We start from the raw sequence: 25840 nt of genomic DNA, 5'->3' as shown, positions 1-25840 counted from the left end.
TAAAAAGGAGTAAGAGTTTCTTTTACCTTTATCAAAATATCGTGAATATGTCAGAATATGTTCTACATACTACTAGTCGATATAAGTATCGTCAAATAGTACGATAATTCTATAAAACGATTAGATTTTATTTTGTGTTTAACAAAATAAATACAATTCCAGCCCTGCCAAAAATACACCGCATAGCACTGTAGGTCAGTATCTGAGACACTGTTTTGATCATGACTAATAATAATTAATGCCGCAGCATTTTGGACCCTTAAAGAACCTCTGAGTTGTTTTCGCATGAAGACCTCACGGATCAGGAAGTGGACACGCCGACAGTCTGCTCTGACACTGCCGTGCTCCCACCCAGAGCGCAGAGGTGTGCGGTCGCTGCTGCTGGAAGGAGCCCACCCTCTTCAGGTAGAATCATCCAGCGCGGGTTAGAGAGGCAGAGCCGCTGCATGCCATGGCGAGAAACGGCAGCGTGTGTTCGGCCGCGCGGAGCCAGCTGCAGGACTCCTCTGAGTCGGACTCGGAACCGGAGGGGGGTCCTGCTCGTCCGGCGGGAGTCGAGCCCGCGCCCGGCTCTTTCGCCCGCACCCAGGTGATCCACAGCGGACACTTCATGGTGTCGTCGCCGCACAGCGACTCTGCGGCGCGCCGCAGGAAGAGCGGCGGCTCGCTGCGGTACGACTTCGACACGGTGAACAGGACGTGGTGCCAGACCTACCGGTACCACTCCGGGAGCCTGAGCATCGACCCCACTCTCACCCGGCTGTTCGAGTGCATGTCTCTGGCTTACAGGTGAGTTCTGCAGCCTGGTCACGGGAGCGGGCCGTCGACTAACCTGAGGTCCCAGATTATTGATCATAGAAAAGTGATTTGTGTGCACTTTAGTGCTGAATCTCACATAACCTGAACCACCCGCTTTGTTAACACGCATTCTCAGTTTTAAATTCAGCTCTTCCAATGAAATAGAGAACGTATTCTGCAGACTGCAAATGACTCCCAAGCTTTGTTACAAATGTATTAAAGCGCCTCAAGCAGCCTGCAGTGAAGAAAGTCTGCATAAAAGCATGTTTTCCAACAGATTTCCCCTTTAAAACTGATAACTGAGGCTTGTAGATGTGTCTCTTACACAACAGCCTGGAAAGTCTTCACTGTAAACTGGACTTTGAATCCAGTTGGCAGGAATGGAAAGATTACAGAGAAACTGAGGCAAAGGGGGAAAGGTCATGCAATGAAGGCCCCACTGCCTTTTATTTCCTTTTTTTTCTTTAATTTAAGGCTCACTGCTGCTTGTTTAATGATGCAGCTACATATTGCAGTCACTAATAAAATAGAAATTCATCTGGTCTTTTGCAAAAAAAAACAAAAAAACACGCTAAACTCCAAATATAGATTTACTTGAAAAACTAAAATATCACAGAAAATCAACTGTAACCTGTAATATGTTTAGTCTATCCACTGTACTGCACACAAAGCAGATTCAATTGGTTTTCAGAAAATAACTTGCAGACATTTTTTTAACCCACTAAAAGCATGTTGATAATGATTCGCCGGGCTTCCTAGCAACACCTGGAGCACCTCACTTTAGCAGCCCCTTTCCCAGCACTCTGCAGGCGGAGGGATCTTAGAGTTAAAAAAAAAAAAGGGAGCAAACATCCTGAGAAAGCAGTCAATCGGGTGCTATTAGTCAAATTCAGGACAGGTTTCCCGCAGGGGCGAGACAGTCAGGCAACAGTTTGTTTTTCAGCATTCTTCTTCTTTTAAGATGAAACTCATATTTCGCTTTTTTTTTTTTTTGCTCCACCACAGTGGGAAAATAGTCTCTCCCAAATGGAAGTCGTTCAAGGGTCTGCGCTTGCTTTGGAGGGATAAGATCCGTCTGAACAACGCAATATGGAGAGCCTGGTTCATTCAGTGTGAGTCTGCACGTCCTCTCTTCCGCTCCCACCTGCTGCCCGTTATAAAGTGAGAGATTAGGAAAATAAAAGCGGAGCGGGCATCTAACACAGAGCTGTAAAAAACGATTTCCCGTTTTCAATTTTATTTATACTGTTTTTTGCTTCTTTTTTTGTTTGTTTGTTTTACCGTGGAGGAATTTTGGCCCATTTAATTCAGTCACATTGGAAATTTGCCACATTTCCAACACAAGCAGTCTGTTTAAGATGGCGATGCACTGATCCAATATTAATATTTGTATCGGTCCCGATATCGAAAAAAAAAAATCCAGATCGAGTATTGTGACAGTGTGCCCGATTCATCAGTACAGATAGATCTATTCAGTCCAATTCATTACAGTGATCCCTCGTTTTTCGCGGGGTTGCGTTCCGAAAATAACCTGCCATAAGTGAAATCGCAAGTAGTTACCTTTATTATTTTTTTACAACTATTACACAGCATAATTAAATACTCTACATTGAAACCAAAGAACAAAACCTGTTTTCAGGTCAGCGGATGTGCGTGTGCATCAATCACGGCATTAATGACACCGCAGTCCTGTCATTAAATTGTCTCCTCCAACCTGCCCCGTGAGATTCACAGCTGCATCTACGCAGAGCTTCCGGCCACAGTTTTTTTCAGCAGGCATTCAAAGTTTCAGATTCCATTTCCTGAATGGCCAATCTGCATTACGTATATTTTAGCCAATCAGGACGCAGAACACAACGCATTGTGAAAAAAAAAACTGCACAAAGAAAAAATCGCGAAGCAGCGAGACCGCGAAAGGTGAACCGCGTTATAGCGAGGGATCACTGTACTTTGTTCTCTGAGCGATGTCAGGCTTTATCTATTTTAGATTATATTTATAATTCTTAATTGAACTTTCTGAACCTTTAGAAAGGTTTGCTGCAGTTTATTTTTACACGTTTGACCAAGATAGTTAACACATTGTATTTGTCAACTTCAGTTTCTTCATTATTTAATTTACATTGGCTGTTATTCTAGCAGTCATTACGCTGCTTGGCTCCTAGAGATGAGTAGGTATCACCACAAGGGGGCGCCTATTCCATTTTTCCTTTGTTGTACTATTGTACAGAATAAGAACTACGTTGTAGGGAGGAGAAACATCGGTGATGATGAGGTGCAGAGCGGTAAACTATCATTACTCTTCTCATATTTAAGACTATAATGTTTAGTACATGGAGATCTGGCTTTACGTGGACGAAGTGAAATAAAATAAAAGTGTGGAATACTCCCAACAGCGCGTCCTGCTGTTTCGGGTTAGCGTTGCTAACCACCGCTGCTAACTCCTTCTCCAACCTCTCGTTCGACCAGCTATTGGTGTATTTAAATGTGTTGTACTAGTGCAGTCTGTGTTTAAAAAAAAGTTTTAAGTCAATTCAGCACTGTTTTTCTGTATCGGATACTAAATCTCAGATATCGGTATCGGAAGTGAAATAAGTGTATCAGTGTATCAGTAAAGAACACACTGCAGCATCTCATCTGAATTATGACAAGGTCGTTGTCTGTCAAAAAAATCCTCACCAAATTGTGTCAAAGACAAACGGTGAAAATTTTGAGTTAATGTTATGAAAACTGTTTCAATGCTCTATACTGGATTCCAGGAATACAACAAATACCACAAAAAAAAAACAAACAAAAAAACACTTTACCTACCTTTTAAAATGTTTCCTCTCCTTTTCACAATACTTAAAAAACATTTTCTTCTTCAGGAACATGTGCAACCTTGTAGTCTTAAATCATCCTTCTTTTTACCGGTGGGGACAGTTCAGAACCGCAGACGGACCTGTACTCAGAACCCTGAATGTCTTTGTAATGTGTGTAGAATGTTGCCTTTGTGCTCTGAAAAAAGCATAAGGAGTTGCACAAAAGGCTTTAAATTTGTGCTGGACATCATCACTTTATCAATGCTGCAAACAAGTCAGAGGGCAACAGGGACTGCCTTATCTCAGCTCTATCACATAGCTTGACTTGTTAAAAATAACAGGTAGCTCATTGTAGGTCTTTCTCATACAGGTGGAATTTGATTTTTTTTTTTTTAAATATGCAAGATAGATAAAAAGATTAAACTTGTGGATTTTTTTTGACACGATGGCAATCTATAACCGTCAAGCAAAAATTGAAATTATTGACTGATTGTGAGTTTAGCGGGAGAGTTTTTTGTTTCTTGTCTTTGCTGTGACGGCCAGGCGATGCCAGCTGATAGTTGAGGTGTGGTTTACAGAGGATTCTGCCTTCAGGTCGTCCCGGTGCCTGCAGGTCGGACCGGAATCTCTTGCCTCTTGGAGTAAAAATAGCTCCTCGGTCTACGTATGTAGCGAAGGAATAAACCGCGCCTTGGAAACCTTCTGAGAACATGGTAGTGGGATCCATGCACAGTTTAGCTCGAGAAATATGGATGGAACCGTCTGCAGGGGATGTTGTTCATGAAAAATACGCTTCCTGCAGATGACCAACAAAAGCACAAAGAGAGGTCAAACATATCTGACGCTAAATTAACAAACATGATTTACATTTTACATGTTAGTAGAAAGTTGTTTCCTGAAATAGTGGAAGTGATTGTTTCAGTGAAAACACACTATAACCTCAGAATACGTTGAAACCAGACATTTATATACAGACGCGATAAATAAATTGGACTATAATTTAAAATCCCATTTATCTTAGGAACTTAATCACTAAGTGAAGCTCATTATATGGATTAATTAGGATTAATTTCTGTTAATTGCGATAGTTTTTCACTTACAGTAACGGAACTGCAAAAAAAACTCAAAAATCTTATTTGGTCTGATTTGTAGTGCTAATATCTTTGTCCACTTTAAAATAAGACAGAACTTATTTACAAGTAACTTTTCTGCAAGATATCAGAGCTTGTTTTAAGTAAATAACTCATTAATAGTCATTAAAAAAGTACCAGTTCCACTGGCAGATTATTTCACTTTTAACAAGAAATGTTTCCCATATTATAAGTAGCAGTTGGACCAGTACTTTTTAAAATCAATAATAAGGAATTATTGACTTAAAACAAGCTCTTAAGTCTTGCTGAAAAGTTATTTGTAAGTTAGTTTTGTCTTATTTTAAGTGTAATAATAAAGTTGGCAAAATTCTTTTTTTTTTTTTTGCAGTGACACAGGACATTTAGAATTAGGATATTACATCAGCCCAATAACGAAACCATTTTAATAGAAAAATGTAGCTTTAATGAAAAGTATGTTTAATTTATACTTAAAGATTGTCAATTTTCAAAAGGTATTTTTGGTCTCATCTGAACGTATATTCTAATGCATGTTCAGTAAATTGTTCTTGTGTCTTTTCACAGCTGGCATCACTGTTGCCTTTCAGAAAAAAGGTCCTGGGCTGGAATCCCGTAATGTTTTTTGGCTCTTACCAGATTGCACATAAATGTCTTTTTTTTACAGTATAATGCTGGTTAGCTCAAGCTAAAGCAATAAACCTGCTCTGTATATTTTACCCTCAGATGTGGAGAAGAGGAAGAACCCGGTGTGCGGGTTCGTGACGCCGCTGGAAGGCTCCGAGGCAGAAGCTCACCGAAAGCCTGAGGTGAGCGATTCAAATGAATTGAGTCGAGGTTAGCTTTCCTTCTCTGTTGAACTTTGGATTTCTCCGGTGTTGGAACAACAGGCAATCATTTTGGAGGGCAGCTACTGGAAGAGGAGGATTGAAGTGGTGATTAAGGAGTACCACAAGTGGAGGATTTATTACAAGAAAAGGGTGAGTGTGAGTCGGCTGCACGTGTTTACATATGTTCGGCTTAGAAATCTGGGACTTGCAGACTAGAGTTGTTTTTTTCTTTATTTGTTTGTCCTAAATTATAATAAGGTAATGGAGTAAACAAAAGCCTATATAGATGATATGCAGAAATGCTGGCTCTGAAATAACCAATCAGAGCCAGGAGGAGTATCTTTGCGCTGGCAATCCCCCTGGTGTCCACGCTGCTAAATGCTCTAATGTTGGAAAAATAACAGTAAGTTTTAAACCGTTTGTCTGCCGTCAACGGTGGATAATCTGAGCATTTATGGAAAGACCTGCTGTAAGGAAGACGCTGCAGTGCAGCACAGAACAAACAGGAGGATCCAAGCAGTGCATACACAAGAGTGATTGACAGCACTAAGACCTTCCCCCTGGTTCTAATTGGTTGTTTCTGAATGGGAGCGGTACATTTCTGCAGATAGCTGTAGGACAACGAAGAGAAGGCAGAGGAGCTGGATTTTTTTTCTCATACTGTCAGGACATAGTGACAGTTTTAACAAATATTTAAAAACATGTTTTATAAAAGTTACATACTACAGCTTTATGAAATGTATATATAAATGTCTATTTTTCTATTTAGCTGTGGAAAACAAAGTTATTAAATTCCACTTAGATGACAAAAAGAAACAATTTTTACTCATTAAATCAAAATTAACAACAAAAATGTGTTTTCTTGCTGATGTTGAAGTTAGGACACCCAAACCCTGCGACTAAAATCTGGCAAAACTGGATAACTTCAGCGTCTTGTAGACTCTCCCAGGCTGCGACATCAATCTGATGAAAGTTTGTCCCACTTCTCATTGTGGGAAGTGGGACACGATGAGATGCTTTTTTGGGGGTTTCTTGTAAACCCGGTTCCAACTCAGTCCACGGCATCTCAGCCTGTGTTTTGACTAGGACCTTACCAGTTTCAACTGCCTTGTTTTGGGTCATTGTCAAACTGCGAGCTCCAGTTTGAGGTTTTCACAGACGGCTTCACATTTTCCTCAATCTCCCTCTGATTCACAATAGAATATCGGAACATGACGGCAAAATGGATCAGGTCCTTTTGCAGCAAACCATCCCCACACGATGACACGTCCATCTCCGTGCCCCACAGTTAGAATCGGGTTGTTTTCCTGGAATGCTGTATTTTTTAGAATTTCTCCATTTTTATTTTCAGATTTCTCAATTCTGAATGAAAAAAAAAAATGAAAGCAAAATTTGAAATAGCTACCATAAAGAAGGCAATTTAAATATTTTCCTCCATATTATTTGCTCTGCAAGAAAACTTGCCTGCTCTCACTGCCATTAAAGAACTGAAAAGGGTGAATTTTTTTGTTCTTTGTGTCGACTGTCAGACTCACTTATTGTAAATCAGACTGTTATGCTTTTCTGTTTCCGTTTTGCAGCTGCAGAAGAAGAAGGATGACATCCTGTCGATGCTGCAGGAGGTGAGCGATCTGATCTGACAAGTCATTGTCTATTCTTGCTCCTGTGTGTCTTTCTGTTTGTCTTGGAAGTGCATCAAGGCAGAGGGATATCGATTTTATTTTATTTTATTTTATTTTTTACCATCTGAGGCTGAACCCGGCTGCCTGACCCGGTCCGCTTCGCGTGGGCCGGTGACCTGCTTCCTTATTATTCGCACCTGAATGCATTATAAGATCATGAGGAACGAGTCTCCCTCTGTTAACTAGATAGAAACTAGAAAAAAAGGATCCACAGGGGCAAAAAAACAAAACAAAAACAACACTTGAGCCGTGCGTCATAGCCTGACATTTACAGGTAATTGACGCAGTGTTTACCAGGAACTCTCAACACCTCTCGTCCCTTTTTAGGGGGGTTTTAATCTTCATTCAAGTGAAATTGCTTCAAAATGTAATGTCTTTTTTTTTTTTTTTTTTAATGTGACCTACTTGCAGCAGGGCTTTTGTCAGACTTGAGCAGCAGAGGTGCTGTGAGTTTGTTCGTGACGCCATAGGATGCAGAAACCCAAAGTGCAGATGTAATTCGGCGAAGAAAGCAGGAGGGAACCTCATGAATGACGGCTCAGTCCTGTGAATGAAGCGGCGGCGGATAAACTGAGCTTCCCCTCGGCGCTGAGAGGCTCCGTTTAGCTGAGTTAAAAATTAAGAACGCTCCGGTAATGAGTCTTGTCTCCTAGCCTCCGTGCGATCAGGCTCTGCACGGCACTTAAAAGGGAACATATCAGCAGCTGGTCAAAGATCGCTGCTCTACGCTGCCATGTGTTATCTGGCCGTCCACCGGTTTCATCCAGAGCCTGGAAAAACACACAAGCGAAACAAAACAGCTATTTTTGATCCATCAAACTAGAGTTTTTTGGTCTTTCATCTCACTAGGTCTCCGTTTTAATTTGGCCAAAATCTATTGAGCCAAGTTTTTTCTTTATTTCCAGTTTTATGGAGTAGAAGTTGTGTTTTAGAATCCAACAAATATCTTGTAATCTGGCTGTTTAAACTATTTAGCAAAGGCAAGTGCAAAAAAAAAAAAAAAAAAAGATCACCACTCCCATTAGTTTTGGGAATCATGAACAAATCTAGAATTGTATTTCATGAACATATTTATAATGTTTGGAGGAAGGCAGAAAACCAAGAACAGAAAAGCTAATAGTTTATATTCTACGGGTGGAAATTGTTTATTGTCTCATGATTTGAATCTGATTTTAAAAGCCAACCTTTCGATTCAAAATCAATTTTTGAGTCAAAACAATTGCGCTGAAGAACCACCTCTCGTTTCCTCCTTTACACAGGGTTATTTTTGTAAAACTTAAGATTTTCATTAATCGCCAAAACTGGTTCCTTTTGATTATTTAATTAAGGAATAGACACATCTACATTTAAAAAAAGGTAAAATAAGTTAGATCATGATGAGAAACTTTTGCTCTAGAAAGAAATCGAATTACAATAAAATGAGTGCAACTAACCAGATATTAAGACTGAGAAATGTAAATTGTTTTTGTAAAATAAAATCCTTGCTTATTTTTTCTTGATGTTAGCAATGACTCTTGCAGAGACAAAATACCTGGGCAAAATTGGTCATTTGTTGATGCTGAAAGTCTGAAAACTAATAGGAGCAGTTGCATAAGACTGTTGGGGTATAATGTTCTTCGGCTTCAGAAGTGTGTTTCACAGCATAAAATTGATAATAATTTGTTGATGTCATAATTTCTGCTCCAGTGATTCAGAGATTCTAGCTCTCTGTAATCAGGGCTGAAAAGCTGCAATCGCCTGGGGGGGGTGTAGGCCGTTCAGTCAGACTGTTGCTCAGGATGACCACCAGCTCAGAAAAGGAGGCAAGAAAAGATGAAAATCACGTGTTGATTTGAGGTTTTATAAATGAAAATGAATAATTTTTCAGGGTGAACCAATTATCCAAAATAAAACTCAAATGATTTCAAAAGTTTTAAAATAAAGCTTCTAGAATGGTCATGATGTCAACTAGAGATGTGCCGATCAGGTTTTTTCCTGCCGATACCGATTCCGATCATCCATGAGGGCCGATCACCGATACTGATTACATAATTATAATTTTTTTAATCATAAGCAAGCACTACCGGTTACATTATGTGGAAAAAGGAACCATAAATTCACTTTAATTTAGACAAAAACTTGTTTTTAATAACTTTTTCCAAGAAGAAAACTAAACAAAACAGTCATTCTGCAAATTGTACTGCTATCAATAATACCATCTTTAACAGACTAAAAACATATGAAGGCTCTGAAGAGGCTAAATAATGCAAAGAGCCAAAATAAAACCTCTCAACATTGCCAAAAAATTCAAGTATAAAACTTAACATTCAAAGGCAAAAACAGGTTCCATTACAATAAACAATCCTGAGTTACTGAATGAAAACTTCCTGATAGCATGGCGGCTAGCTGATTACTGCTAGTTCTGATTGGCTGTTTCTGTCTGAGCGGAGTAATTATGCAGAGCATGGAGGAGATCGATTATTTTTTTAGAGATTATCTGTCTCATGTTAGAACAGCGAAAGTTTTAATACGTATGTAAAATTTATTTTTTAGGTTAGATGCTGCAGCTTTAAGCAGAGGTTCGGTGTGAGAGTCACTACCAGGTGGAGCAGAAGCGGCGCTCCGTCTGTGAAATATTACTACCTGTAGCGCGTAGCAGCGGTTCAACAGCAAGATCAGAACCAGCGTCTTACATCGCAGCTCGAAGACTTAAATAATTTTGCGGGTTATTTGTTTAGCTTTCTGACCGTCATGCTAATCTGGGTGAGTGTTTGTAGCTGTTTGCTGCTTTACCTGCTGTCTGATCCTCCATATGTCTTTTTTGCTGCAGTGAGCCTCGATGTAGCCAAACTCCGTCAAGTATGGCATTGTTTTTATGTCGTATTAGATTCATCGTGTTGATGCATTTTGACTTGCTTCACCCCACGTGCTTTAATTTTCCACCGCAACACGCAAACTTCCCCATTCACTCAGTGCGTTATATAGTTCCACATCGCTTAGGATTGCACTTTTTCACGAAAATCGCCCGATTATGATCGGTGTCCGATCGATCGGCACACCTCTAATGTCAACCATAGTTCTTTCTTTCTTTCTTTCTTTCTTTCTTTCTTTCTTTCTTTCTTTCTTTCTTTCTTTCTTTCTTTCTTTCTTTCTTTCTTTCTTTCTTTCTTTCTTTCTTTCTTTCTTTCTTTCTTTCTTTCTTTCTTTCTTTCTTTCAAGCAAATTCCACATGTTGTGGTTTCACGACTTGAAACTTGGTTCCAGTGATTCTTCCTCACGGGCCGCATCTAAAATTAATCACCTGAAGTGACTCGAGATCAAACCAGAGGCTCTTTTTTTGCAAACATGATGTTGATTGATAAGTTCAATCTATGAATCCAGTTACACTGAATGAAACAGAGATGGAAGATGAATCTTTGTTCGTTCTTCCTTTGTTTAATTTTTTTTGACGTGGTCTTTATTATGAGGTACCACTCAGATGCAGGGAGCCCAAAACATATGTGCTATCAGAATTAAGAAATTTTGAGGGTCCTATGTATGCGTGTGCATGCGTGTGAGTGTGTTATACCTATTTAACCAGGCGCAGTTTGACTGGCCGGGTCTTCCTGTTTGCATGCACGTGTGTGCAGCTCCCAGAATTAGGTCAGGGACAAAAGGCTGTCGCTGGTTTCGAAATGTTGAGACGTCAAAATGAAACCACATAATGATAACCTGTTGGGGGCCTTGTGTTTTTTGACAATGTGGGTTTTTTTTCATAATGGGCTTCACACACACAAACACATTCATGTGCATGCAAAACTCACCAATCTTCTCAGAGGGGATGTCTCAAACGTAATCAACGGAGCTTCCGGCTCAATCTGGGCTTCCCTATAAAACCGGCTCCGGGTCTGGGGTTGGTGGGTGAAGATGACAAAGACGGTCAGGGTGAAATAAAGCACTGTGTGCCGAGGGAGCGGACCGAGTCATGAGCTGCATTTTCTGTAAGTTTTACTTGCTTTCCAGAATACGGCGGTTCTTTAGCATAAAGCGTTTCTAACCGACTGGTTGCTGCAAAGGGGGGCGAGTGTAGTTTTGTTTGTAAAAGGATATTCAATTGTAAATCTTTTTTGTAATGCATGTATTCAAATATGTTGAGTTTTAGTTTTTGTTATTAAGAGATAAAGTAATTTTGCAGCTAAGAATTATTTCTTAGTTCAGTTTAGAGGTGGGCATTTATCGTATCGTTTATAATTTATCGCATCGTGTTAGGAATTTTGATTTATTATTGTCATGATAGAGTTCAGTCATAGTTGGTATATAAAAAAATTTACACTGCATTAATAAATAGCAGTGAATTTGAAAATATGACTAAATGCAGTTACTGTGCAGCATAGTAAGTAAATCACACTTTTTAAAAGGACTTAACTTATATCAGGCTTTTCCGATCTTCTTGACCTCTCAAAGCGCTTTACACTAGAGTCACATTCACTCAGTCACACTCACACATTTATACACCGATACGCAGATTGGTAGGCTGTTAACATTCTAAATCCTCTAGTTCAATTTTCACGAGAGTCAGATGTCGTCATCGCTTCGCTCTGGCCTCCGCTCGTTTGCAGCGTGGCTTTTGATGACGTTTCTCCGTCTTTCTGCTGCTGTGCTGCAGGGGCAGACCTGCCAGACCAAGCTGGACAGATGGTCCAGTCACTCCTACCAGCAACCTGAAGTCGCCCCCGTAGAGGCCCACATGTTTGACCTGGACTGCCTTCTGTCCGACATCTCCGACACGCTGTTCACCATGACCCAGAAACCCTGTCCCTGGACCAGCGACAGACACAACAGTAAGTTGGTTGTCCACATCTGGAGACTTTCGAAATGAATTTGTGTAAAACTGCAGGGCTTTTTAACAAAGTGTTTAAGGGTGAAGTTTTAGATCATGGTGTTATGTGGTTAGGCCTGTCATGAAATTTTGCAAGACAATAAATTGTTCCAGAAGTTATTGTGATAAACGATAATATTGTTTCGAGACCATTTTTAAGTAATGTAATTATACTGGCAAAAATAATAATGCAAGAACGCATTCTTAAAGATAAATAAACTTTAAATTCTAATGAACATTTAACGCTGGATCTCGAAGACATTTGAAATATCTAAAATATATAAATAAAAATAAAAATAAAGTGAATTTCAAAGTATTTGTAAACAAATTGTCTCTCAAAAAAAAAAAGGCCTAGTTTGTAGTTTGTGGAGACACTCACCGTCTCCAGCACCGTCTGATTGACAGCGGTAATCTTTGCTTTTATTTTTTATGACAAAGCAGCATCAAGACAGACAACGTATGTGGGTTATCTTCTTTTGTTTTAATTATTCTTGTTGGCAATAAATCGGATATTGTTGAAACTGAAGCCGTTGACATTCATCTGTTGAGGTAGCAGCATCTGAGTCAGGAAGTTACAGGAGCAGTATTATGTAAAATCAACTTTTCTGAGCTTTTCATCATGTTATCTTTGCACATAAATGAAGTGTTGCTTTGTTTTTTTTCCTGCGTGTTTGAGAAATCCTTTAATCTCCCTAAGCAACCATACGCATTTGTAAAATGCTTGGGGCAAACAAGCGCTGCCTTCCTGGAGCTGCAGCTTCCCAGCTGAGCTTCTGCATCATAGATCACTTCACTCAGCTCCTTCAAACTAGCAGCAGCAGCACTTAGCAAACATCTCTGGAGCTCATCATAGGAGCTATCTCTCAGTCCACTGCTCTGACGAAAACGCTTGATAGAGGAATGTTGATGTGATGACGTGCTGAAGGCGGAGTGTCAGAAAGAGCAGGAATTTCTTAAAGAGACAGAGCCCCAATTTTAGGGTGTTAAATTGTGAAGTCAAATTTCTTCTAAGTAATGTTTGAAGAAGCCCATTTCAAATGTTTTCCAAGAACAATAATTGTGTTTGTGGTGCTATGAAGTCACAGTCACACAGTTTCATAAAAATATTTATTTTTTATCATGACACTTATTGTTATCATAATAATGCCACAAAATATCCTGATAGAAGGCTAAGTCCATAATCTTTAATACTGCTCCTTTAAAGGGACTATATAAGTTGATAAAGACGGCTGGTTCTGTTCTCTGTTTGACGATTTGTTTTACAAAACCATAAAAGTTAACATTTTAACGCGTTTTAATCCCTGGGGTTGGTCACAGGGATAAAATGTGCTGTAGTTATGATCAATATGTTATTTATTTACTAACAGATTAAATTACCTCACAGACTGATTTAATCGTTTCTGTTTAACGTTGTTTGTCTTGGTGATGAGTTTAACAGTTGATACCGTGGTGTGAAAATGAGGAGCACGCCTTTTAGTGCATGATTTCATTTCGTACGCGTTTCTCCCTTCAGCATACACAAGCAATGCTGACATGATCCAGCCGGGCCTGACGCCGCTGCAGCCCAGTATGGACGACTTCATGGACATCCCAGGTACTCTGTTTATGCGGCGATTTATTTCTTTGTCAGGAGGAGCAACCGCAACATGTGATGTGTTAGTGTTTAATTATTACCTGTCGTTGTTGCTTTTCTTGAAGCTGGTTAGGTAAGGGTCTTGTTTGACAAATCTAGACCGTAGGTGTCCAAAGTGCAGGTCCACAGGCCATTTTCAGCACCTGGGGGGATTTTGTGTTTCCTCCCACTGCAGTTCAAGAACGGTACAAATCTGGACGGTGGCCACAGAGCTTTTTTTTTTAAATTCTTTTTATGTTTTTGAAGACATTTCCCTGATAAAATAAAACCATTTTTTAAACCGAAAATGTTTCAGCAAAAAGTGTTGCTCCTTATTTTATCACACCTTCTGCTACCATCATAGTTTTGTAGTAAGCTGGACCACAAGCGTCCAGTGAATTTTACTCAAGACCAGACTTGATCAGCCGTTTATTAAACCTGCGTAAATACTTTCAAAGACAGAGTGACCCAAATCCGGTTGCAATTTCTGACAATAGCCTAAAAGTAGAAAGCAATCAATATGGCAAACAAATGAAGCCGCTTTTCATGTTGTGGATCCAGAATGACTGACAGATCTCCTTCGTACCAAAGTGTAAAAAAAAATTTTTATTGTGTTTTGTAATGAACAAAAAAACTTAATTTTATGTCCATTAAGTACTTAAAAAATTTGGACACAACTATAAAGTAAGAATGGCAGATTTCAAATTCTTTGAGATGTTTGTAAATCACTTACCAGACTCAAAGGATGCTGCAATGTGCTTTACCGAAGATCTCAAATATACCGTCTGGATTAAGCAGTTGAAAAACAATATTTTGTTTCGAGTATTACATCCAGGCATGTCTAAAATTTCCTAAAACCTTGTGGGAGGACAGAGCGACACTTCAACAAAGTGTTCTTTGATTTAAATTTAATCAAAAAGCACTTTGACAAAGTTTTGTTTCAGTTTTCTCATTCTTAGGAGGCCAGGTCATCACTGTTTTTATTTTTGTTTTTCCTTCCAACAGATTTGCTTGTGTCTTTCTTTCTTTCTTTCGAGTCAGACAGAATACACTATCATGGTCTCATTTTGTTCATCACAAAAAATTAACATGAACGTGGAGTGTAGATATTTTATATCCACAGCTTTTTGTAAACGCTTCAGTAACCAGTGACTGGAGAAAGTAGACCATTATTTTTCAGTAATGCTGTCATACTCAGTTTGTCCTCCAGAGGGCACTGTTCCACTTTCCGAGCATTCTGGCAAATTGGAATTTTTTATTTTATTTTTTAAACACAATTTTTATTGTTTCAGCACAGAAGAGAAACATTAGATTATAAAATATCACATTCCTACCTCAATGTTTCCCAGATAAAAGTAATTTGTAATAAGTATGGCTGTCTAATAAACACTGTTACTGTTTCCCAGATATCTTTCTGAACTACCGAGGTCAGCCCACTCACCAGAGTGGGTTTGCCGACTGTAGCTACTTTGACGGTCCACCCTGCACAGCTTATGCTCCCGCTCCCTCTCCTGTTGTGACGGCCCCTCAGCTTCTTATCGACACCCAGCTGGCTCAGGTGGTTCTGCTGCTTACAGGACTTTGTGGAGAGTTTTATTAAAAACAAACGTTAACTTTGAGTCTTTTTCCCCCTGCAGCCTACTCTGTCTTCTGACAGTCTAGCCCAGCCCTCTACATCCAGCCCTCGCTCAGAGCAGACCAGGGCGAGCCAGGACTGTGGCGAGTACCATACGTCCAGCATGGCATCCGGAGCCATGTCGTATGGACATCAGTCGTACCACGATGCGTCTTCGTCTACGGCATACACCAGTAACGCAGAGCAGCCAGTCTCTGCAAGCGTCCCTTTCCTGCACCCGCTGCCGTGTCACAAGTTTGGGCTCTACACAACGACGAGCGTGACCTCTACCGTTATCACTCACACGGCCTCCACCATGGGAGCGCAGGGCTCCGTGTACCAGGCTCATACCTACGCTCCGGCGGTGGACCCGTACTCCCAGACCCACTGCCACTCTCTCAGTTACCCGGCCGCCGCGTCGGACCCGGTCCACGCAGCGCTGGCTCCTGTCACAGCGACCCACTGCCTGTCTGTCCCGGAGCAGCTGGTTGTTTCAGGGGCCAGGGGGAAACACAAGCAGAAGACAGGAGGACTGCGGACAGCTGGGTCCCCCGATTTGCCCTCCAACCCCCAATCCACTGCCCCCATCCCCACCAGCTGCCTGGCTAAGCTGCTTTCCTCCAGCACACATGACAGTGAGCTAATTCAAACAACCGCTTTACGTCTGATAACAGCTAATAGTGAAGCGCACGATGGATAATTTTCTCTGTTCTTATAGGAAAACCAACACTTGGATTTAATAGCACCTCTCTGATGACAACTAAAGGTCAGAGGTCAACATCTAAGAGCTCTGTGGTAAGCCTTAAATAAGTGTTTCTGTATCTCTTGTTTTGCAAGGAGATAAATAGACGTAACAGGAATTGTTTAAAACACATGTTTCAAATACAGAGATCCATTCTGATTATAACTCATAGCTAGCTGGTTGTTAGCATGGGTTAGCTTAACTGAACATGTCTTACTTTGTGTAGTAAAGACCTTCAGCTTGTAAGCTCATGTTCGGACATTAACTCCTAAATGTAAAATTTAGGGTGTTTTTTGTTTTGTTTTTTCTTTTACAAAGGAGTTCTGGCATTAGGTAATTTCTCTTAAATCCTGCTAAATGTTAGAAAGGATGTAGCAAGGAAGAGACAGTGCTCAGCAAAATATTAGGCTTTTTGTTGTAAAATAACTGCTGCAGTCTAATATGTCAACTAGAGCTTTAAACAGATGGTTAGTCCCGCATAGTAAAGTGGCTTAACTTTACTAAGTTAAGCTTAAACCAAACTACTAGTGTTTGGTTGAGTTTAATTTATTTCAGCATATCCTATAGCTTACTCTATTTTAAATTATCTTAGCTTATGCTACATTCGTTATTATTAGATTAGCTATTAATAATTTAGTTTATCATAAATAAGTGAAATTAGTTTAACTGAGCCCATGTCAGATTATCCCATTTTAATTTGTTATTATTTTTGGTTATATTCTTTGAAAGCAAAGCCAAAGGCATCTTTATCAAGAAGCATATGCTCTCAATGTCAAGTCCCCATGAAGCTGAACAGCGACTGTACTTCCTTCACATGCACAAACACGCCCGTACGCACGCACGCACACACACACACACACACACACACACACACACACACACACACACACACACACACACACACACACACACACACACACACACACACACACACACACACACACACGCACACACACACACACACACACACACACACATGAATATTCAACAGTCACTGAGTTCACCTTGAAGGAATTGTTGGGATGTTTCATTAATATTGCCTGTGAAAAAGCTTCTTAGCTTATTTTACCTTACATTAGTTTAAATTGTTTTAATTTAGCCTAGTTTATATTGTATTTTTGTTTTGCTTAGTTTAAATTCATTTTAGTTAATCTCGTGTTAATTTGTGTTAGCTTATGTTACGCTTAATTTTACTTAGTTTTAGTTAACGGTTTTCTAGCAAAGCGGATTTTAGCTTAATCCATTTAATTTTAGCGAAGTTTAGTTTAGCCTACTTTGGCTTTGTTTTGCTTAGTTTTTCTTGTCTTAGTTAATCTTAAAGATATAAATTTATATTAATTTGTCATCTAGTTTATTTAATATTAATTTGGCTTGCCTTAGCTTCAGTTATCATTTTAAGCCTAATCTATGTTAGCATGTTAGCTTAATCTATTTTAGCTTAGTTTTATTTTGTGCAGTTTAAGATTAAAGACTGATTTTGTTCAGCAAGATTTCAAATATCAAAACTAGCAGTCCGTCTTTCATTGTTTTTGAACCTCAACAGACCTGCTAACTGAATCATTTCTGTACTTTTTACTCTTTCCAATAAATAAGTTGCGAATTCTACATTTCCTGATATTAGTAGCAATGGGTTTATTTTAAATGAGAAATATATATTATAATTTTCTTGAAACAGTGTTTCATCATCAAAAATTCATCGGCACATTTTGTGTGCTTCTGTTTTCTGTATTTGTTAGCACTTCATTACTGTTAGCTTTCTGTAGTATTGAAGCGTCACAAACTGCTTAAAAGCCACACGCACACAAGTCAGCAGATTTGTTCTGTAGTACTTTGGCTCTTAATGTAACGACAAACGTCTTTCTAGTTTAGACATAGTCAAATGCATTTGCTCTGGTGTTCTCTTTCTCATCAGAAAACATGTGTTGTTCAGCAGACAAGCCGCGCCGCTCCAGCTGGCAGCGTTTCCTCGACACTGCAGCACGGAGCAGGTTGGCGTACAGTGATGACGCCGCGGCTTGGCCACAGCGGGCCGCGCGCCAGCACCTCGAGAGGCTCAGCGGTGTCCGCTCTTCTCACCCACGGGTCCACCAACAGCACCGCCGCCCCGCTCATTCCCAAGACCGAGAAGCTGTCACCTGTTCCCCTCTACGCCACAGACAGGAGCAGCCTGACCGGTACGCCCTTACATATCTCACTTATGAGCTGAATTTTCAAATAAATGATTAAATGTTTACATTTAACTCAAGAAAATGTGGGGGGGAAAGCTAGCAATATATCAACAAATCATATTAGTTTGATTCTGATAAGGCTGCATATGGTTATTTTAGTCATGATTAATAGAATAATCAGATTAAAAATGTACACATTTTGCAGATCTTTCATTGAAGGCCTATTGTGTACGATTTTAAAAATACATAAAAGATGCAAATAATTCAAATAATTTTAAATTAAGAAAATAAACATTTTATTACCTAAAAAGCAATAACAAAGCATTCCTTTAGTGAGAAGCTCGATCATTTGTATCAAAGGATGGATGTGCAGTGAAAAAAAACATTCTTCTCACGTCAACATGAGAAAATCTCAGGCCTTTCTGCTCCACTTAGCATCAATACAGCGTAAGGCTAATCTGTTGATTATTTTTTAATTTACTCAGTTATTGGACAGCAAAAGGCGTCTAATAGGAGTTTTTTTGTTTCTCTTTCTAAATTGGTTGACGATTATTTCAGAAATCGATTAGTCACAATTAATCCGATGCATTTTTTCAATAATTAAGAGTCGAATTCAGAATGTTATTTATGTGCTGAAGCTAAACTTAAAGGTCAATGTTGTTATTTCTTTTAGTTCAGTTCAGTGCTCATCCAGGCCAAATCTCTCCACCAAACCCTCTAGACAAAGCCTCCAATCCCGGCTCCCCGCAGTCCGGCTTCTCAGGACAAGGGAAGCTGGAGTCTAACAAGGTGGGACATTTTGTAATGTTTACATGTTAAATAAGGCATTTATTTCTATTAGTAAAGAACTTTGAGTGTTCTAGTCTTTTCCTTCTTTGCTGCACGTCTGCACATCGTTTTGGGAACATGAGATTTGAAATGTGATCTACATTTCCGTGGTCTGTCTGCAGCAAACGGAGACCAGGAGGATAACTCACATCTCTGCCGAGCAAAAGAGACGTTTCAACATCAAACTGGGATTCGACACTTTACATAACCTGGTGACGACGCTCAGCTCCCAGCCGAGCATAAAGGTACGCTGAACGAATGACTCAGCTGCATTTACCAGTGAAGCCGTCGAACGGTGAAGAGCGCCGGAGCGGCCTGGTGAAGTCCATCTCCCCGTGTTAACAGAAGCGCTAATGACATTGTGAATAATTGCGCGGCGTTGCGTCGCGGGTTGTAACCTGTCTGCGTGCCGGCACAGATCAGCAAAGCCACGACGCTGCAGAAGACTGCCGAGTACATCAGCAAGATGCAGCAGGAGAGAGCTCAGCTGCACGAGGAGGTCCAGAGACTCCGAGAGGAGATCCAGCACCTGAACTCTGCCATCAAGTGAGACGTTTACTCAGCATCGGCCTCTGATTGTGTGTTTCCTCACTTCCTAAGATTAGAGATGCTTATTCAAGACTGTGGCTTGTCCCCTTGATGTTCCTCGTTCTTCTTACCCTGCTGTCATGAAGATGGGTCACGCTGCTCTGCTGACTCCGTGTGTGTTGGTATGTGTTTTGTGCAGTGCTTGCCAGCAGCAGCTCCCAGCCACAGGTGTCCCCATCACACGGCAGCGCTTTGACTACATGAGGCAAAAGTTCAGAGAGTACGTCCGGGCTCAGACTCTGCAGAACTGGAAGTTCTGGATCGTATCCTTTTGAATGAATTGAGTTTTTTTTTTTTTTAATCGGGATTTGAATCGAAGTGGCGCCTCACAAAAGTGAATATATTTTTTGAAGTCATTTGTATTTTGTCACCACACGCCTGAGAGTGTTTTATTGAGATTTAATGCCGTAGATCAGTGGTGTCGAGATCAGAAATGTCCTCAAAATGTCGGTTGTGTCAGAATGTATAAAATTATCGCTTTTCCTTCATTCGACTTCTAAAAAGTTGATTAATATTTAAATGATTTGGCACTAAATAAATAAAAACCGATTGATAGAATGACATGTACGCACATAACTGTTACCAAAGTTATTGTTATGTGGCCCTTAAGAGTCAAACATTTTACAATTGTTTGGTTTTAAAGTTAAAGAAAGGCACTTTAATTTTTATTTTGAGGTTTTAAAATAAAGTTATCAATCTTGGCAAGCCACTGAGAGTAAAGTGACAGTACCGACATCAGGCTGCAGACACTTTAAGAACATCAACTAATGATGTGGTTCCAAGCCTTGTCCTCCAAACACGTATGAACAGACTTTATACCACTTATAGCAGATGCTTTGCAATATAGGTAAGAAAATATCAGTTGAGCTTCCACACCTTTCATTTGTTCTGATGAAAATTTAAACGCTGCAGTTTGAGGTCAGAAGAAGTTCACTCTTTAGTCCGGGAGTCAACACACAGACACCTGTGCGTTGTTTGAAAATTATTGTTTTTTATTTAATTCACCATTTTTCCTGTAAAAATCAGTGCCACTCTTTGAAAAAAAAAATATATATATATACTGAATCCAAGTGTGAAATAAATAATGAACTCGGGATCCTCTCAACTCAATATATTTAATAAAACATACCACAAAGATAACATCAAAGACCGAAGCTAAAATAATTCTTCAAACTTTGCTGCCAGAGGCACCTGCAGCAAGATGATTTATGAAACATCTATAGCTTGTAAAACAAAAATGAGCAGGTTCACATCTGAGTTTGCCTCTGCGGGAGTTGGGAGAATGGTCAAGGTCACTTTTTGATTTATTTTTTTCCCTCCCTCAGGCATTTAATATTAAGATCTGTGAAACTAAACCAGCACAGAAACGTGGTGGTCTTTGAACCGACACGATACTGCTTGTCAATTGGCTTTGAAATTTAAACACGTCCTCTTTGTTGTTTGCTTCTGAGAAATTCAGAAGTAAAATGTAAAAATAAATAAGTCCAAGAAACAAATCATTCTGCAGCGCTGTGCAAAAGTGCATGCTGCATATTTTAGCTTAGCATGGATGTGCTGTAAAAAAGTCCTGCTCCCATTGTGCCTGTTGCACGATTCGCTGTTTAGCATGAAAACATAAACTCATAATGCAAAATTAATAATGAAGCATACAGCACCATTATCAGGTTTACTACTTCTGTATTTCTAAAGTACAAAACAACAAATTCTTCTTGATCTGAACATTTATTTACAAATTATAAACGATAACAATGTGACCATGTTTACGGGTAAAACTATTAGAGTTAATCTGATGTACCTTTGTACATCTTATTCCAGACACTATGATTTAAGATGTTAATAACTGCTTGTGCTTTTATTTCACTTTATTCTACAAATTATTGACTTGTCGGTTAAATTGGTGTGAATGTCTTCAGGCACAACAGGCCAGATGTGTAGGTCATTACACACTGAGAAATGTTTGAGATATATGATCAGGTTTGTAAATATGGTGAGATTCATTGACAAGATTGAATCCTGATACTGAAACGTGTCCTTCCTTAGCTCAGTGTCAGTTCAGTATCATCATCGAGCCTCTGTTCGAGTCCTACAATGGGATGGTTTCCACGGCCAGCGTGGAAGACCTGTGTCGATCCACTCTCTCCTGGTTGGACCAGCACTGTGCCTTGCCTGCTCTTAGACCCAGTGAGTCCAGCACAAACCCCGTCAGAGGCTTCTACAGTTACACTCCGTTTGTTAGTACTACCCTCTATGTGGTCAGCCGAGCTGGAAGTTGGCGTTTTAAATCTTGTTTCTCCTGTTCTTGCTTGTTCTCCCAGTGGTTCTGAGTTCACTCCGTCTCTTGAGTACAACCACAGCCATCCTGACTGACCCTAGCCTCCTACCGGAGCAGGCTGCACTCGCAGTGACCCAGGGGGAGCCTGCTCCTGCTATGGACCACTCCTTACAGCCCATCATGCGGCAGTAGTGTGCGCAGCTTACGGACCAATTAAGAATACCCTCGGAAGAAAATCCTGTTTAGTGAAGGGACGGAAATATGGAAAGTCACTTCAAAATTCATTCATGCTTTGTGGTGGCCCCTGGTGTCTAAAAAGTGCAGTTAAGACCCACCTTTATTATGTTTATTTTCCGCTACTACAAGATTTATGTATACAAGCTTTAATTAGTGCCACCTGGAGTTCAAAAAGTATATCACCACTTTTTAAACTGCTTAACAAAACCCTTATCTAGCTATCTGTCTAGCTAACCAGCTAGATAGTATTAAGAGGGGAAAAATTCTAAAACTTTAAAAACCTTTTGACCTGTTATATCCTCTCTCTGCCCGGATTCAGAAAAATGCTGTGCGCAAGAACTGAGATCACGCAGAGATAACAGCGTCACAAATATCAGCATTTATTCAAGACAGATGGATACTATCACCAGAGAAGCACATCACATAACATCAGAAACCTCAGTGCACAAACAACACATGAATTTACCTGAGAAAAGGAAAAAAAGACAAAAGATGAAACGACAAACAAAAAGCAAAGACGTCTTTGGAGAAATTGCAAAGAGCAAAATCTGATAGGTTACTTCTGTGTGGAAAGTTTTTATAGTAAAGGCGTATTCTTGTCTTTAATTTATTCAAATAAGGCGTATCTTTGCTCATCCAACCAGAACTTGTCTCTGACCTTTTTGAAGTTAGAAACTCCCTGCAATTTGTTCACAAGATCAAACACCAGTTGTCACCATTGTCTAAATAAGGTGGAAGCAGACTCTCCTGATCTCCTGCAGCTTGTTGGCTTTCACAGATCAGTGTGAAAAGCTGGAACTTTCTACTGATTGCTACTGAGGGCAGATCAAAGATCTTGGCAAACAATCTGCCTTAACTACAGGTAAAATAAAGCTCAATAGGCCAGAGTAAATTACAAATTTTAAAACTATAATTAGGCTATTTCAATCAAGTCATGTTAAATTTTAAAGCTAGCATATTTAAAATTTATTTTCTTGACAATAGCTAACTAGCTAGCATGCAGGGACTCGACTTTTGTGCAAAGGGTCAGAGTCCACAATTCAATAGAAGTCAATGATAAGGTATACTACAGTATATGTAGTAACTTAAAAGAAAAAAAATACATACTTTAAACAGTTGGAATTACTTAATTTTAATAATTTGTAAAGTACGTGAATAATTAAATGTAAAAATTGGCTAAAATGTGTTCTTTAGACCTTAAAAGTTCCCTTTTTTTTTTTCAAAATTATTCCGTAATCTTGTTTTGTAGTGCATTATATTTCATGATGACACATAGTGAGGAAAAAATATTTCATAAATCGTTGACATGAACCAAATACCTGAAGTAATGGGCTCTTTGCACGTCAGCTTCCGTGTTCGGGGATAAGCAGGTCGGTCACTTCCGGTATTGACAATGGCATTTTACGCTAGGTGCTTGCAGAGCTTACCCAAGGTAACAATTAATGATGTACCTCGATCCAAAGCCCCAACGCTGGAGAAAGGTTTCAAGATGTACGCCTCGTTATGTGGTCACCGATACGAAGGTGAGTTTTACTTTGTGACTAACATTAACTTTAGCTTATGCTATTAGGCAACATTCTCTGACATTTTTCTTATAAAAATTTGATATTTAGGTATCTAAACGTTGAATTAATTCTGACGGACAATGTTTTTACCCTACTTTGTATTTATTTTCAATTATATTTGTTTATTGTCTTTAGTGTCAAACAGAGACCAAGTAACTGGGGAGGTTACGGTTCGGGCTTTTTGCTTCCGAAGCAGAAGCCCCATAGCTTAAAAGTAGTTCAGCTCTGGTGTCAGAGTTCGAGTTCAGCTCACCGTTCAGGTTAAAGTTGTTGCTTTTAGAAAAAAATGGATGTGTTCCTTAAGGTCTCTGTGTTATTTAGTTTTATTCTACATGTTTCTTGTGAAGAGCTCAAATAGGACGGCGTTTTCAGCAGTGTGTACAGGCAGATCAGTTGCTCGGCTGTCTGGCTCTGGTCCGCTCACTTGTTTCCTCCCATACACTGAATACAGTTGATTTCATGGAAATAACTCAGGGACGGCTCCTTTATTTACAATCCGTCTCCCCCGGTAGTTTTAGGCTGAAGAAGCTGATCTGGAGTGAAGTGAAGGTTGCAAACTTTGCTGTGCAGCATTAGCTTTAACTGGTAGCGATGAATATTTACAAGCCACCGTCTTAATTCAGGATCGCTTGGAAATCCATGAAAACTTGAAAGCCCATTATATTTGGAAGACAACAATGTCCATGGTGTTGCTTTATTTCCTCCTGAAATGCGATCTTGTCTTTTCTAGCTGTCGTGGTAAATCAAAGCGGATAAAAGAAAGCCGCGTTTGTTCATATGACGTCCGCGCCGTACGCGCAAAGAGCCCATTAGATATGATTTGAACACATTGTAAATTTGAGTTTTAATCAGTGATGTACAGATTTAATCAGTTTTGTATTTTATAAATTATTGACATATTTATTCATACACATACATTTTTGAGACATTTAATGTATTTATTGCAGTATTAACTACATACATAAATATTTAGACAAATGATTTTTCCCCTTTGAGCCCTTAATAAGCCCTCATTTCTTTATATTTTCCTTCTGATTATAGATATTTGTGTAGTGTTGCTTAATAAACTCCAGGTGGCGCCTTTGACGCTGTTTCTTGAACAGCAGGTATCATGATTAATGACAATATCAGCTTTCCATAACGGACCAACACAACTGGAAGGCTGGATTTGGATTCGATGCTCACTTCTACGACTGTTTGTAGTGAATAAAAGTAAATCATATTTTCAATTAAACTTCCAACTCACCCAGAACTAATACTAAATGTGATGTGTGCTTAAAGTTTTACCATATACATATATTACATATTGCATAAATACATGTTGCATACTGTACATTAATTTCTGTGACACATGTAGAGCTGTCAATCACTGTAGCAATGGTGACTAATTTTACATGTATATTGTGTGTCTTATAATTGTGTTTTAAACCAGTGGCCTTCTACAGTTACTCTCAGGCTGACTTGCATGTATGAAACATCATTTCTCCCCTTGCTCATAAATAAAGTCAGTGCCTTGTATTCTGCTTACATGGTTTTGTGTTCTTCTAGTTACAGCTCCTTATAAAAGCATTCACACTTCCTGAACTTTTTATATTTTGTCACATTGCAACCTTAAACTTCAGTGTTTAGATTGGGGTTTCTCTATAAAGCAATATCTCATCCTTTTAACGTCTCACTTGTCAGCTTTGTTCAACTCACTGCCTATACATGGAAAGACAGTATATATGGAAAGACAGTACTGACAGCACACATTGAGTTTTACATTTATATCATGATTACATGCAAAAGGGTTCAAGCTGTATAGAGCAGTAGTGCCCAAAGTTGGCCCTCGTGGGCCGGCACCCTGCATGTTTTAATTATCTTCCTGGTTTATCGCACCTGGATCAATGATGGCCTAAGAAGAACATCGTCATCCTGAAAAGGTTGTTACTACCACCAGAGAGAGAACTAAAACATGCAGGAGTCCGGCCCTTGAGGACCGACTTTGGGCACCACTGGTATAGAGGCAGTGTTGGCTGGTGTTAGTCTCCAAGAAATAAATAATAGATGTTGACTTATTGTCATCATAAATTAGGTCCTAATGGAAATTCTGATTTTGTTTTCTGTAGTTTTAATCAAGGATTTAATTATTATCCATAAACAAAACAAAAATCTAAAAATCA

General features: G+C 39.5%; 1 protein-coding gene across 4 annotated transcripts; it reads left to right on the top strand.

Annotated features, from left to right (window-relative positions):
• Positions 1-84: 84 nt before the first annotated feature.
• Positions 85-25196, top strand: mlxipl (MLX interacting protein like). 4 transcript variants are annotated; one of them, XM_081615595.1, is made up of 18 exons: positions 85-789; positions 1804-1910; positions 5270-5317; positions 5429-5511; positions 5593-5682; positions 7113-7154; positions 11839-12013; positions 13565-13645; positions 15070-15221; positions 15301-15913; positions 15997-16073; positions 17951-18194; positions 18910-18977; positions 19139-19261; positions 19435-19562; positions 19744-19867; positions 21656-21785; positions 21920-25196. In XM_081615595.1, exons 1-18 carry the CDS (start codon positions 452-454, stop codon positions 22066-22068), a joined length of 2772 nt encoding a protein of 923 aa, XP_081471721.1. In that variant the 5' UTR covers positions 85-451; the 3' UTR covers positions 22069-25196. The 4 variants fall into 4 exon arrangements, with proteins under 4 accessions (XP_081471721.1, XP_017163944.1, XP_017163943.1 ...); XM_017308455.2 differs by having other exon boundaries at positions 87-789; positions 17954-18194; positions 18862-18977; XM_017308454.2 differs by having other exon boundaries at positions 87-789; positions 18862-18977.
• Positions 25197-25840: the final 644 nt, after the last annotated feature.

The sequence above is a fragment of the Poecilia reticulata genome, chromosome 14 (genome assembly GCF_904066995.2).
Source record: "Poecilia reticulata chromosome 14, P_reticulata-male-v2, whole genome shotgun sequence".
NCBI classification, from domain to species: domain Eukaryota; kingdom Metazoa; phylum Chordata; class Actinopteri; order Cyprinodontiformes; family Poeciliidae; genus Poecilia; species Poecilia reticulata.
This window is presented reverse-complemented; position numbering and strand designations above follow the sequence as displayed.